At 40.1% G+C, this 15,394-nt stretch overlaps 1 protein-coding gene across 1 annotated transcript in view; it reads left to right on the top strand.

Moving 5' to 3' along the window:
* cttnbp2 (cortactin binding protein 2) overlaps window positions 1-14,146 on the top strand; it is a 96,937-nt gene extending 82,791 nt beyond the window's left edge. The window contains exons 12-23 of the mRNA XM_044192820.1: window positions 536-615; window positions 1,594-1,680; window positions 2,957-3,056; window positions 5,217-5,393; window positions 5,847-6,019; window positions 6,432-6,610; window positions 7,648-7,874; window positions 7,986-8,177; window positions 9,142-9,193; window positions 9,437-9,536; window positions 11,585-11,692; window positions 12,903-14,146. Coding sequence (XP_044048755.1) covers window positions 536-615; window positions 1,594-1,680; window positions 2,957-3,056; window positions 5,217-5,393; window positions 5,847-6,019; window positions 6,432-6,610; window positions 7,648-7,874; window positions 7,986-8,177; window positions 9,142-9,193; window positions 9,437-9,536; window positions 11,585-11,692; window positions 12,903-13,256 — 1,829 coding nt within the window. The 3' untranslated portion in view covers window positions 13,257-14,146. The remainder of the gene's footprint in view (window positions 1-535; window positions 616-1,593; window positions 1,681-2,956; window positions 3,057-5,216; window positions 5,394-5,846; window positions 6,020-6,431; window positions 6,611-7,647; window positions 7,875-7,985; window positions 8,178-9,141; window positions 9,194-9,436; window positions 9,537-11,584; window positions 11,693-12,902) is intronic.
* Window positions 14,147-15,394: the final 1,248 nt, after the last annotated feature.

The raw sequence follows: 15,394 nt of genomic DNA, 5'->3' as shown, positions 1-15,394 counted from the left end.
GAGATAAGAGTTTGAGGCAGTAGTAGACTGATTGACATCTTAAACTGATGTTTAAGTGTATCAAACATTACAAAAGCTTTCAGAATTAATAATTAGAAATGATTCTGTGAATCTTTGAGGAAGGATGAGTAAGTGTTTTTGATTTAGTGTGTATTTCCTCAGGAAACAGATTAAAAACTCTCACAGCTGTAATTCATCCTACTCACTGATATAAAGCATTAAGAGCTATTAAGTGAGTAAATAACCACACTGACCTCTCGTTCTGTTCTAATTAATTGACAATGGTGCTTAGGTTTTCTATATCGCAGGCCCTTAGCTGAAAAGCACCGGAGGACAAACAGCTGTTGAATGTTGTGGGCATTGAATCTGTGGTGTTTAAGTTTCAGGACAGTCTAACCACAAGGGCACCTTGAGGTGTGATGTAACTGAAGAGTTGAAGCTTGCTGTTGTCGGTTGCTGACACTGAGCATGTAAACCGGAGCGGATTTGAGGATTTATTGTGTGAATTTTGTGCGTGTGTGTGTGTTTTTGACAGATCTGTCTGAGTCGTGTCTCGATGAGTTGGCTCTGGAATACCTCTTCCCCCTGCCACTGCTGCACAACTACGTCCGCCTGGTACACACACACACACACGTTCATGCAAACACACACAAAGGACTGCGAGGGATTAGATGAGTAAGATGTTGAAAAATAGGGAGGAAGCTAGAAGACTGCGGCAAGCGAATGGCAGAGGAGAGAGAGATGAAGTGATGGACAGATGAAAGGAGAGAGAGGATTAAAGTACTTAATATTTTCAGCTACAGTGCCCCCTGCTGGCTGCGTCGAGGAGAATAAATAAGAGCTGAAGGGAATCGAGGCAAGAGTTTGTAATCACGAATTTACATTTTACAAGAGCAATAAAACGCATGATAGGTGTAGATAAAAGAAACCTCAATGACAGCTTTTCTGCTTTGAGATTCTGCAGTTTCTTTGTGTGTACTGAGATTTTATCCAGCAGCTCATCACTTCAAAGAAATTAACTCATTCACACACCGAAGGCACAGCCCTCTGGAGCAATTTGTGGTTCAGTATCTTGCCCGAGGATGCTTCGACATGTGGGCTGTGGGAAGCCGGGGATCGAACTGCCAACCTTCTGAATAGAGGACGACCGGCTGAACCTTTTTTATTTTTTGTTCTTACTATTGATTTGTATAGATCAACTAATCGATTAATTAAATAACTGTTTCAGTGAGGACTGTGTGATAAAGAAGTGTGAGGGCATTAGTGTCATCACCATGTAAGAGCGTATTAGTAAACCTGTTAAAGATACTATTTGTTATAGCTAATTAAGGGCAAATTTTCTTCTTACGTAATCAATCTAGAAACCAATTAATTATCCCCTCAATACAACTGCTCATTTATTTATTTGTTCATTCATGATCACATACGTTTTATTTTATGCCCTTGACAGCGGGACTGTCAAAGAGTGCAGTAGTAGAAAAGCCACAATTCCTACATCATCAGCATTACGTGCATTATTACATCACTATTAACACTTTTGTTTGTCATTTCACTGATGAACTAATTCATCCACCTGTTTCTCTCTCTGTCCAGGTGGAACAGTATGGGAACCTCATCTTTCATGGGCTTGAGGGCAGCTGTCAGGAGTACATCGCCAATCTGATTGCTCGCTGCATCAAGGTACGTCCACCAGCTCACAAGCACTGATCCAGAAAGCTACTGTCTTCCATGACGGAGCATAACGTGCAATGTTTAAAGGGAACAATTCAGCCCAAATGCAAATGAGAGAAAAATCCAAGTCAGTTGACTCTTCACTGACAGTAAATTGCAGTTATTGTAGCTACCAATCTGAAACCTTTACCAAACCATACAGGCTGATGCTCATTCTGTAGCTCATTCATGTTGCATTAAGCCTCTTTCTCACCTCACATGTTGTATATTTAGAAACTGATTTTTGGAGATAGCTTAGGAAAGATTTTATCAGTCTGTTGTACAACCCTGCTTACAGTGATGTCTTCAAAACAAATTCATCCATGGCGCTACAAGACCACGATGAGAGAGGTGTTTTGGTTTTTTTTCCATTTCAGAGGATTAAAAAGTTTGAGAAACCTCCACAAGTTGCCCCTTTTTAAAGAGAAGTTAAATTTGGCTCTGTTGCACAGTGTTATGCAGTGAATCAGAAATTGGATGCAAACCGAAAACCACTATAATATCTCACTACAACATGACACATTCTGCAGGTCAGCCACCGGTCCAGGTCTGCTTCGGTACATCTACAGGTCAGGGATTTGAGTAGAACATGGATAACTCATACAGTAGAACTGATGAACCAATAGTGATGACAACCAGCACACTGGTAACTATCAGAGCACATTTGGTAGTGTTTTCATAAAATACTGTCGACTGCTGTGTTCAATCTCATGTGTCACCAAGGTAAAGGCATCAAATGCTGACATGAGCAGAAAATAATGCATTTGAAAAAGTATACCCTTTTTCTTTGATTGTATTTCATGAAGATTAGGTTTTTAAATGTATTACACTGACCTCTTTGAAAAGACAGCTTGTTGGCCTTAAACTGTAATTGAAGATGGTGTTTAATCAATTAGTATGAATTCAGAACTGATGTATACATATTTTTCTACAGTGCAGCCTTAGTACTGTATATCTCTACTTTTTCCATTGTTACTGTTGATTTTATATACATGTAAATGTAAAAAAAAAACTATTTTAAAATAAATAAAAAGGAAGGAAAATGTCTTCCGCAACTGCATCTCGACTGTACTCTTTGATAGCAGCGATGTGCCTGGAAAAGCCCTTTCTGCTCATTCAAATTGTCCTCTTGCTCCATTTCTCTCATGTGCATAGTAGTAGTAGTAGATTTCCTTTGTTTCCATGACAACGTGCTCCCTTCTTACCTCTGTCTCTTCACTCTCTCTCCTCTCTCTGTCTCCACCAGTCTAAGCAGGAGGTGGGGGGGTTCGGCTGTGACGTGGTGAGGGTGGAGGTGGCGGAGAGCCTGACCAAAGAGCAGCTGCTGGAGACTTTCATCGCTTGTGGTAGGGACACACACACTGACATTTGTCGATCAGTCGTTGAAGTAAAAAATGCACTGGTTCCAGCGTCCATTCTGGTTTCAAATGTGAATATTTGAAGTCAGACCAACAGGCTGACTAAATATTCCATTAACAACACCTTTTGAAAAGGTCACCATGGGCTCTCAAACTGTGGCAGATGTTTTACACTACTTTCTGACATTTTTTGGACCAAACGATTAATCGCTAATAAAAATAATCATTAGTTGCAGCCTTACACTCATTTCATTGGGACATAACTGCTTTACCAGCAGAGGGATCAGGACATATTCAATGTCTAATATAGTTTCTGTAGGTGTTGAATGAATATACTGTACTGTAATATATACTGACTCCAAGTTTGAGCTTTAATTTACAGTAAATGCCTCCTAATTGAATTTCATTTCATGCTTTGAGAATATAGTCTTACTATAGGATAGCTGTCATATCCTGCTTTTGATGTATTTCATTTTTCTCAGTGTCCTTAAGAATGGATTTTCTTTGGGACCCTGTGACAGGAAAGTTGTTGATGAACACACTCACTATGCATGTAGGCGTACACACTTAGAATAAAGGTTGAAGTAAAGGATTTGGCCATGGATGTTTTTACCGGAGCCAATTGCGGAACTGTGATAACAAGATAAAATGCAATAAAGTCAATACAAATCAGAAAAAGATTTGATACAAAAAAAAATTAGCCTACTACAGTAACAAAACTGGACTCATAAATGTATTGAGTAACTGTCAAAGTAGTTACACTGCCCTTCATGCCAGGAAGAAACGCAGCATGAACTCCCCATAGGAAATACAACAGAGTAATTAACCTAATAAAAGCACACACAGAATCCACAAGAGTAAAACTAGAAAGCGTAAAATACACAAGTTAGCCCAACAGTAATTAACTAGTTAGAATGTTGTATTAGCAACACATTCGCCTCAGACAGCTAGTATAATGGCTGGCTTTGTTAGCAGAAAACTTAATTAACAAACCAACAGCTACAATTATAGAGTACCTACAGATAAAACTCCACCAAGGGCATTTGATCAGTAGATAGAAGATGCCTTTCAATATTTGCTTGGTCACAATCTGACAAAATGGTGGATGCTAGCCTGATATCAGACAGAATTGTCAAGTCGGTGGAGTGGATGCATCCATATCAGTTAAACTAACAGAGAACTGTGCCAGTACGGCTTTGCTATAGCAACCGAATGTTCAACTCAAACCAACTGCTCACGGCAGAGTTGGGCTTCTTTTGTGAAGGAGAACTTGGGGTTTCTGTAGGCGTTAATGAGTGGTTATCTAGGATCAAAAACCACCTGTTACAAGAAAAGTTCTATAAAGAATCCCTACATGGTAATCAGCATGTTTAAAAATACCATCAGGCCTAACTGACACTTATTAATGAGGTTCTTTAATATAAAAACAACTTGGCTAACATGGAGCATAAATTCAAGGCCGCACATAGTTGTCAAAAATAAGTACTAATACATTCAGCACAAATGAAATGTTGTAAGACTTTAGGTAGTAGTGGGAATGAATGTAGTGCAAAGGGTAATAGTATGGTAATGTGTGTAAGGACAACATAACAACATAATAGTTCCAAATAAAATTCACAGATGCAGTGCAATATGTACTCTCTAGAACATGTATTAATCCAGGCTTAAATTGTCAGAATTAAATCGAGGTTCCTCAAGGTACCTTCTTGGGTTCATCTATTCTTTAAATCTGAAGAACCTGCTGGCAGTTGACAGGTGCCAGTCCATAACTGCCAACTCATCAAACTGCCTTCTTGTTGCCATGGTGATTTTTATGGAGAGTAATTTTCAACTGTCAGAAGAAAGCTCTTGCATTTTCACTACAGCTGTATTGTTATTGAGGCCACATCCTTCTATTTTCACATATGGTTTGTCTTTATCACTGCAGTCGATATAATTTGGGAAAAATTGAACTTTTTTTCCCAGAAGTTAATTACATATAATGCCACTATAAACACTTAACCATCACTGTCCTGTTTGAAAACCATATACAGTATGTCCTCTTTGCCAACACCCACATAACTGTCACAACTGACTGAAACGCTTTTGTGTTTTAGTTCATAAGTTATTAGAAATCTTACTGTTGGCTCATGCCTCTTCCTGCCCCAGGTTTCCTGGTGCCGGCAGTGGGGTCAGGGGTCGTGGAGCCAGGCTGTCGCACTGGTCACTGTGTGGTAGTGCTGCTGGAGGGACTGGAGAAGGCTTCATCCCTAACAGGCCTGCTGGGAGACCTCTGCCAAAGTCTGGACAACAGGGGCTCTGCTTCACCGCTGGTTCTCAACACCGGTATGACTCACTTAAACCATAATCACTTATACCGTTTAAAGTCACTATGTGCTATAATTATGTGATTATAGCATTATATTCTCAATGGTTACTGCTAGGGGGCACTGAAGTCAGAAATGTTCAAAGCCCTAAGCAATTTTATGATACCATGTTCTACAAAAGATATAATTCATATAAAAGATATACTTTTATGTCCGGCTAAGCCTCACAGATATGGGTTATCATGTTTATGCAGGTTCTATCCAGGCTTAGTATCTGATATTTAAGTCCTTATGGTGTCATTAAAATAATACCGTGCAAAAATTGAAGCAGAATAACTCAACAAGTGCAATAAATACACAAGAATTGGGCTTAGTTGTTAGATAGATTGTCTTTCTGTAACAGGACTAACAGAATAATGGAAAATTAATAGACTTTCTGTCCTACCTTCCCTCCTATTTATTCATCCCTCAGGTCCCCACCACTTCCGTGAAGGCAGTTTCCTGATTGCCACGCTGTCAAAGCCCCGTCTGCAGGGATCAGAGCTCCGCCTCCAGCAGCACTTCCGCTGGGTAACGCTGCGTTGGGACCAGGAGCCACTGCACGGCCTGCTGGGAAGGCACCTTCGCAGGAAGCTGCTTCACAAGGTCAGTGAGAGGTTTAGTTACAAAGACAGAAACAACAATTTTTGGTGGACGTTGTGTTCACTTTGTTTTAATGATTTTTTCCCCATTGTCTCCATGACAAATGTAAATACTAAAAAATAATACTCAACAATTTTTATGAAGACTGTAATTACAAAACACTTTGATGCAGCACTATAAATACTGACGAAAACTGAGTGCTGTGGCTTTGAAAGAGTGTTAAAAAACTGAATAATATATGCATGAGAATACATAACGAGCTGTTTTGTTTGTCAAGCAGTGTTTTAATTGATTCAGCTGTCAAGCAAATCAATGGAAATCAGTCTGTTTGTTCCATCACTCTGTTATTTCAGTTCAGTAGTGTTTTATCAGCAAGACAAAGGCAAAAAGTTAAAACTTTAATCCCTTCCTCCAGATGGGGACTGGAGTTTGGTCACCTGATGGCGTCATGGAGCGGTCGGTGATGTGGGTGAGCCAGGTTTGGCAGCAGCTCAACGCCTGTCTGTCCCGTCTGGGGACCCATGAGGCTTTGCTGGGCCCGCAGCTCTTCCTGTCCTGCCCTGTGGTCCCAAACAACACAGAGGCAATCGTCAGGTGTGTGTGTGTGTCCCAAAAAACTGTTCATGATATATTGAATTGCATGTTACCATAGAATAAATACAGATTAAACATGGTAATGATCTCGTTCTGTCAAGTTTAGTTGACAATGCAGTGTTGGCAGACACCGGCTAGTGAAGACACCCTGGCTATGCTGGCAAGCTACATTAGCTAACATGTTAGCTACAGTCACAAGCCGGCTCCTGTCCCATCTGACTTTTCCCTTATGTTATCTCATTGAATATTCACCTGTTCCTTGTATTAAAACGCTAGAAGTATGAGAAAATATTTGCCATAGGTTGAAAGCAGGACTAAAAGGGATCTAACTTATTAACGTTAGCTATTCAATTTCGCTAGCAGGCAATCTTCTTGATTGCCTGCTAATATAATTAATTGAATATAATTAAATATAGTAGAGCTGCAACTACAGTATATTGACAATTACCTCAATTGTTGTTTAATCTCTTCATTCTCCATTTTTAATCATCACCATCTGTCATTTTATAAAATAACAGAAATTATGGAAAAATATCATTTGGAAATTTCAGGAGCCCAAGGTGACCGCTTCAAAATGTGGTGGCCAACAGCAGTAGACCTTTAAAGTTTACTATGATAGAGAACAACGATAACCATCAAATTGTCACATTGAGCATCAGGAACCAGAACCTTGGCATTTTTCCTTACTGACTTTTCTGTTGATTTAGTAATCAATTAAATTACAAATAGTTTCAGCACTAAAAAAAAACAGCTTTTCCCTTGTTTCTCTAGGAGCCAAGTGTCCATGTTTAAGAGTGATAATGCCCTCTGACGTTAAACCAGAAAATAGTTTTATAAACCATGTGTATTCTTAATAGAGTAAAAGAGGTTTAGAGAGAAGAATGGCTGCTAAGTAATACTACCTTAGTATCAACTGAAAATGATGTCAGAGCAGCCGGAAAAAGTCCACAGAAAACAGCTTACGAGAAGGAAATAAACAACTGAGAGGAGAAACTAAATGGACCCTCAGTCTGATGTGTGTGTCTGTGTGTGTTCAGGTGGCTGGCTCGGCTCTGGAACGCCATGGTCGTCCCCCGTGTGGAAGAAGCCATCATCTCCCGGGTAACAGCCAAGCGCTCCACCTCCACCACCTCCTCGCCGTCGTCGCAGCGACCGTCTCCTAGCAACTGTGCGCTGAGTGCCGGGCAGCAGGCTGTGGTGAAAGCAGCCCTCAGCATCTTGGTCAACAAGGCTCTTCTCCTGGGCTGCCCTCTGCCTCGACACGGTGTGTGGGCGCCACAGATGATGAAGAGATGATGATGTTTCAGTTGGGAACGACCCACTGGAAAACAGTGTGACATAAAAAGAAACTGATGTGTATTTTCATCTCCTGCAGAGATTGACAGGTACCTGCTGGAGTTTCGGGGCGGGACCTTACCTCTGTCAGCCATCGGCTCCTATAAAGGAAATGGCGGAGGAGGAGGAAGAAAGGGACGGGACAGCAGCAAGTTGAGACGATCCAACACCAGCCCTCGGAAGAAAGGGAGCCCCGCCTTAAACTGGAGCTCTGGCGGTTCCTTTAGAGAGGGTAAGATGGCTGCTCTGCCAGCAGCGCTACAAGCTGTGTCCCAATTCAGAGGTTTGGATCCGCTGAAGCACCTTCAATCGTCTTAAGTGTAAAAACCAGTGGTAAACTTGGACAGGTTCGACGATAACCAAGTTAACAGTACATGATGTAACGTTTCACTTAAATACATACTAAACTGGCAAACAATGCACCAGGTAAATGGTATATCCATATAACTTTCATTTAACAACATATGCAGAGTGCAAACAAAGAGCAGTTAAATCCTGGCTTTCATTATTTACATCCAGCGACTTTACAATATGGTTATGTGATCATTCCTGACTTTAGTTTAAGAGGACCTGAATGCTCCATTAAATGGCTTTGCACAAAGGAGCATTAAGGGCTGCAAAGAATACACCAGTGGTGTCAACTTTCAGATAAAACAAGGGTTTTTCAGCTGCATTGGAAGGGTTCTTTTTGACCCATAGTGAAGTCTAGAGGTCTAAAAATTTGGATGTCCAACCCTGAACTGGGGACACTGGCTTTGTGTCAGCTGCATCCACAGGGGGGCGTTATTTAACAGGTTTAACATGTGCTGCATGCTGCTGTCATTCAAACAAACAATGTCCCTGTTACGCAGGATAATCCACACCATATTTTACCTTTTATAGATAGCAAGCTGTTTCTAATTAAAATTGTTGACAGAAAGAGCTATGGATTATCCTGATAATACATTGTTTGTGTAAAGACACGTAGCTGTTTAGTTTTTTTCCAAATGTATTAGACCAATGCTGTTAGTACAACAAACTCCATCCACTTTCATTATATTGGGGTGGAGGCAGAAATCTCAAACACTCAAAATAAAACCAAAACTATTTGCGTGGTTAGATTCCAGTAGAAGTGAAAGTGTTCTTGTGATTCGAGTGGACTGACCCTTTCAAGTCATGTTTTATTAATGTTTGTTCATATATGCTTGTGATTGCAGGTTCACTGTCTAGCACTGATGTCAGCTTGATCACCAATGGCAAAGTCCAGAGGTTTGTGTGCTCTCTAATGATGATTATTATTAGTAGTAGTAGCAGTAGTATTGGTCCAACAGTGTAGCATTGGTACTGTAGTAGGACTTCAAGCAACCAGCAGAGAGCAGCATTGTCTCACAAAAAATAAAAGTCTGCTTCAGTCAAATAAACAGGACTCAGACAGCACCAAGCATAATAATTAATAGCTGTGATGTTACATGTCCCTGTACTAAGAGCAAAAATATTTCATTGTGTTTGTAGGGAGCCTGTAGGTCTGTCTGTGTTCTCTGATGATGAGACAGATTTAATCAGAGAGCTGCAGACCATGTGCTCCAGCAAGTCAGAGCCAGACATCAGCAAGGTACTGTCACACACACACACACACACACACACACACACACACACACACACTTGTTTCACTACCCCCGTGGAGGACAATCATTGACACAATGCTTTCCCTAGCCCCTTACCCTAAAACCAAGTCTTAACCCTCAAAAAGCAGTCTCAACAGTTGGTGTGCGTTCAGGTTAAAGTCCCCAACGGGATATAAGAACATGAAGCACACACACTCTGTCCTGTCAGCACTTCTCTGCTGTGATGCTGCCGTTGATTTTAAATGAACAAAAAAAATAAATAAATCAAATTTAGATATGATGAATGTGCTACGAAACTAAATGTTCTCATACTGCAATTTTCAATCGTTAATAAATTGCTTCCCGTGTGAGCATTCTGAGATTAGCTACAACAATCAATGACATCCAAACAGAAATTTAACCAACCAGTCATCCATCAGTTCAGTCAAGTCCAAAATCTTAAGATTGTATAGAAATTTAGCACAAATACAACAATACAGAGCCAGCATGAGAAAGGAAATATGCTCTGATGTATTAAAAAAACACCTATAATCGATATTTCATAATGTTAAAGGAGTCGCTTGTAGTGATGAACATACAGAGATTTATCACCTGAATCTGCAGCTCCCCTCGGCTTTACGGAGCTTTATGCGTTTCAGCTCATTGTTTAGGTGTTCGCCCACAACTTTACTGTTTTGGTTCACTCTGTTATTTTCGGCTGCAGCTGTTTTCATAGAAAAAGCTGTAAAAAGCCACTGTTCACTACCTGCTCAGCAGCAGACAGACAAGGTTAGAGAGTAGCTGGTGAACATAGTGGAGCATTTAGCAGCTAAAGAGCCAGATATTTCCCTCAGGAGTTAGTGGAAAGCAAAAACAGAGCTAAAGGGGAGTGAATATTGGACTCGCATTCGCCAAACGAATGATAATGTTGCTTCATAACTGCTGGATGTGTAAATAAGCGCAAGTGCTTAAAAACTGATGATATGCCAATTTTATGTTCACAAGTTGTTTCTGCTGCCTCCAAGTGGCCAAAAGTTATTGCAGGTTTAAATTCATCATAGACTAATGACAGTTTATAAATATATACAGATTTTGTAATATTTTCCATCTTTGTCAGTGTAAACAAATTCAAATAGACTAATCTAATCTAATACTAGTGTTTGCTATGACAAATTCACATAAGCAGTACAGCGGATTAAAGTGGTATCGATTCAGCAAAAGTGACCGCTACACTTTTTAATGAAGGAAAAACACATATAGATGGACCTCTGGCTACAACTGTGTGTCTCTGTCATCCAGCAAAATACTAAATAAACCTCCTCAGAAAACATTTTTGCCGTCCAGAAGCCACTTAGGTCTTAATTACACTGCCATTTCCCAACACTCTGCTTTTAGTTCACATGTTTTGACTCATTCCTGGCTCTTTAATTCATCACTGTCATCCTTCCAAATATAGAGACTGTACTGTATGTGTGTCTGCTGCACGGCACTGGCTTGGTAATGACATTTACCTTTTAACTAGCTCCTGTTGCTCCTCCTGCTGTTTGACATGACCTAATTTTGTCTAAACAACAAATTATTCCAGTTACTCAGCAGCTTCAGGGGTGTGAGTCTTTAAAAACTGATAACTTATCTTAAAGTATTTCATCAGTCTGACATTCGGTGGAGAGTTCAGTGTCCAAAGATGATCTAAATGTTGTTTTAGAGAGATTTCCATCCAGTTCTGGTGGAAAAACACTGATTTTGATGGAGGTTTTTGCAATTGAGGAAAGCGAAGACCCCAAAAAGAAATACTTCACTAACTATACCAAAAACATAATCGCTTGCCCGCTTTGTTTCTAAATTATTGGTATCAGAATTGACCTTTTAAAAGTAATCCATGACCCTGATGACACCTCATCACCAACATCCCAGCCAGTAATTTACTTCAAATAACCTGTTGTACACTAACAGAATACTCACAGTGCAGCCAGCCACACTGCTGTTGTTACTCACATTCAGTTGAGGTTTTACCTGCTGCTTAATGTTCGCTCTTAATGTTGATCATCTCCCACAGATCTCTCAGGCCAAAGACGACTTGATCCTGTTCTCCAGCTCTCCCCGTGAAGAGACGCCCCACCACAAGGCAGCGCAGGAAACCGCCGTCCAGCAGCGACCGCAGACGGTGAGAAGGAAAAGAAAGAGTGCAAATACATCCGTGACTGGCAGCTCAGCATCGAAATAAATAATAGTTACTGGATATAATCTGTAACTCTCTTCACAACATCACAGACACAGTTCAGTTCTCTGAAATGGCCGTTTATTGCTTGGGCACGTCTTATTTCTGTGATGCATAAGTAAAGAAAAAAAAACACTGAAAGTGTTACTACATTTTTGTATGCTTGAACAGTCTGACATAACGAAAAAGTACTTCAGATGCTATAAAACAAATGTACCAACACAGGACTGCATTTCAGTTATTTTTGTCTGCAGCAGCTAATTTTTATTTTTATTTTTTGTTCTCTGTAGAAAAAATACCAACCTCCACTAATCTCTTATCATCGTCACGCCATTAAGCGACCTGACTGAGCCACAAACTTGTGACTCAAATTTAAAATGAATGTGTGTGATTGTTTTGTACAACTTTTAATCATGTGTCATTGGTGTGTTTGGTGTTACCTCACACATAAATTGACCTGTCCAGTATTAGCAGTTTCAGGACTGTACTTTTGTACAATATGTCATTACTGCAGGTTTACTTGTAGCTGTAAGGTTGTACATGATGTTTTGCTGTTACAGCGACTTGACGGTATGATTCAGCTTGTAAAATACAGTCAGTTGAATTTATGAATTATTTGCATTGCAATTCCTTTGCATTTCTAAACAACTATGACTGGGACTTAACTTAAACAAGTTTGTATGAAGTGTCGTCCGTCTTTCCTGGAATGCTTTTATAGTGTCGCACTAAGTTATACACGCAAAAATGACATAACTTGTTGTATAAACAATAAAAAAAGAGAGCTTAAGAAATTTAACCCCTGCTTAATGTGCCACCTCCGCACACCTGGCCATCCACTGCATGAAGTGGGTGTGATTATTGGACCAGCCGTACAATTTTGCCATCCGATGTGATTGGACAACACATCGTATGAAGTAGTTCTTTCCATCGTACCCTGGCCTTAATGTCGATCAGCCCGAAAAACCCAACAACAAACAACTAACGTCTGGTTAGGGCATGTCTACAACTGCAGGTCTAAAATTGCTGCCATTACTTCCATTTTGTGTACATGGGGCTAGTTGGCATGAACAGAAGTGCAGGATCATTTTGTTTCAGTAGGTGACTTAAACGGCGATTAAAGTGGCTCCAACTCACCAGAGTCTGTTTGTTTGTGCAGACTGTCATCCGTCAGTCCAGCCGCAGCTCCACCCAGGCAGCCGTCCAGAGCAGCGACCGGCGTTCAGGCCCTCGCGCCAAATCGCAGCTCCCCGTCCCCAGCAGCAGGGGGCAGCAGACACGAGTCTCCACTGCTGCCTCCGGCAGCAACAATAACGGCAGCAGCAGCAGCCCCGGCCGAACCCAGACGCCCCCCAGCCGCAGCAGCAGAACCACCACCAACAACAGCAGAACAAAGCAGGCTCCCCCCAGCAGCAACAACAACTACCGCAACAACATCAACGACAACAACCAATCACACGAGGACATATGGATCCTCCACAGAGATCTGCATGAAAACAACAACAGCAAGTAGACATCCCCCACGCCCCCCCACCCCATGATTCCGCTGTGAACCTCCCTCCATGATGTAAAGACTAGGTACCTGACGACCTTTTGACTTTTAGTATTTGTACTTGTTATCCGTACTTGTTACACTGTACTACAGTTGTGTACTTGGGGACCATAGTTTTATTCTATTACAGTATTTGAAGTATTTGATCATTTGGTTTGGTAAGATTATACGTGGCGGGAAAAAACAACAGAAGGTAATGCAGCAGGTTACTTTTCTGTTGCCTTATTCCAGTGTATCAACCTGCATATTATGGGACAGTATTCAGTAGACAAGATACAGTGTAAGAATTTTACTGAAATAAAAGTTGAGATATAAAGTATTTGACTTGTGGAAACTGCCTCAAAAGAGTACTGACACAGTATTTGTGTACTTCTCCTACTGGTATAAGGACATTGAAGAGTTAACTAAAAAAAGGTACTTACAGGTGTTACCTTTTTTAGTGAAAAGTGTTTTTGGATCAAAGAAAGAAACAAGCAGGTTTTTATTTTCTTTTGTTGTTTTTGCTATTAAGTATTTTGAGATATTCAAGTGTTTTATCTTTAAATAGTTGCAAGGTTGGTTTTAAATACTGTTGAAATTAATCAGGGTTTTACCAAATATATTTGTAAATAAGAATTAGTAAGTTTAAATGCTCTATAGATTGGTGTATGTGGTATGACGCTTGTACAGTGACGAAACCTTAAAGCAAAACTGCTGAAAAAAATAATTTGTACATAGTGTTTGTAAAATGAGTTTGGTTCTGAACCCTTCACTTGTTTCAAAGTGAAGGGGCTGTGGCAATAAGTAATAGAACTGTATAAACACAGGATGTCCTCAATCAACTGTAAGCCATAATAAATATTTTAAATGTCCATCATTTTCCTGAGTCATGTTCAATTTTAACCCCAGCTGAGCCTTACAGTGTAACTCATACTTTCTTTTTTGCTTTCCATTATCACTTATGTTTTTACTTTTAAGGACACGTTTTATTTTAAGCTGACATTGTTTATATATATATATATATCTATACATATGTACAGGAGAGATTTTAGTCAACCTATGATTTTGATCTGTATGATAGCGGTTTGAGGTTTAAAGAATTGTCTTTCAAGCACAAACATTAAAATGGCACTGTTAAAAATCCCCATCTGACTTTTTGTTATTTTATTGATTTTTCATTTTTAATAAAACACAGGACCTTACAAATCCCCCAAAGTCCCAAAATATGACTTTTCTTTATCTTTAGTACATAATCCTAGTTAAAGTAAAAATCCTTGTTCTTAAATTTATTGTGGTCCCTTGATAGTGTTAAATTAATCTGACAATTCCCAGAATGCTTTCCTCAACCTGCAGAGAAGGGATATGGAATTTTTGCATTCAGTTTTACCTGTATTATAGGTGGAAAATTAAATGTCATGTCCGGAGGAAATGAAGGAGCTACTTGCAAATGAAAATTTTATTAATTTTACTTCCTCTTCATGAAGTTGATCGGCATTGGATTTCCGAAGTTTGTTTGTTGTCCGTGAGCGCATGTATTGTATCATTTCGTGTTAGTATACCAAAAAAAAAGTACCATTTTATACTAACTACTCTTAGTATACAGTACTTTGTGTACACAATTGGAATACAGTTTATAATCTGTTGTGACTGCATTGCATTATGGTAGAAATCGCGTGCTTTGATTTTGACGCCAAAACCTGATAAAATCACCAAGACATTTTCTGTTGCCAAAAAAACCCATGAAAGCATGTTGGACACACAGAAGCAACATATACACCATATGGCCAAAAGTAGATGGCTAGCCCTGTCATTGGTGTCCTTCTGGTCTGCAGCTGTTTTTCCTGGTTTGGTCTAGGCCCCTCCGTTCCCATGAAGGGAAATTATAATGCTACAGTATACAATGATATTTTAGACAACAGCGTGCTTAAAACTTGGTGGCAACCATTTGTGTTTGATCCTTTCCTGTTTCAACATGACAGTGCCCCCGTGCACAAAGCCAGGTCCATAAAGAAATGGTTTCCCCAGTTTGATGTGGAGGAACTTGACTGGCCTGCACAGAGCTCTGACCTCAACCCCATCCAACACCTTTGGGATGAACCGAAACGCAGACGGGAGCAAAG

Source organism: Siniperca chuatsi, linkage group LG4 (genome assembly GCF_020085105.1).
Source record: "Siniperca chuatsi isolate FFG_IHB_CAS linkage group LG4, ASM2008510v1, whole genome shotgun sequence".
NCBI classification, from domain to species: Eukaryota; Metazoa; Chordata; class Actinopteri; order Centrarchiformes; family Sinipercidae; genus Siniperca; species Siniperca chuatsi.
Note: the sequence above shows the minus strand (reverse complement) of the source record. Positions and strands in the feature narration are given on the sequence as shown.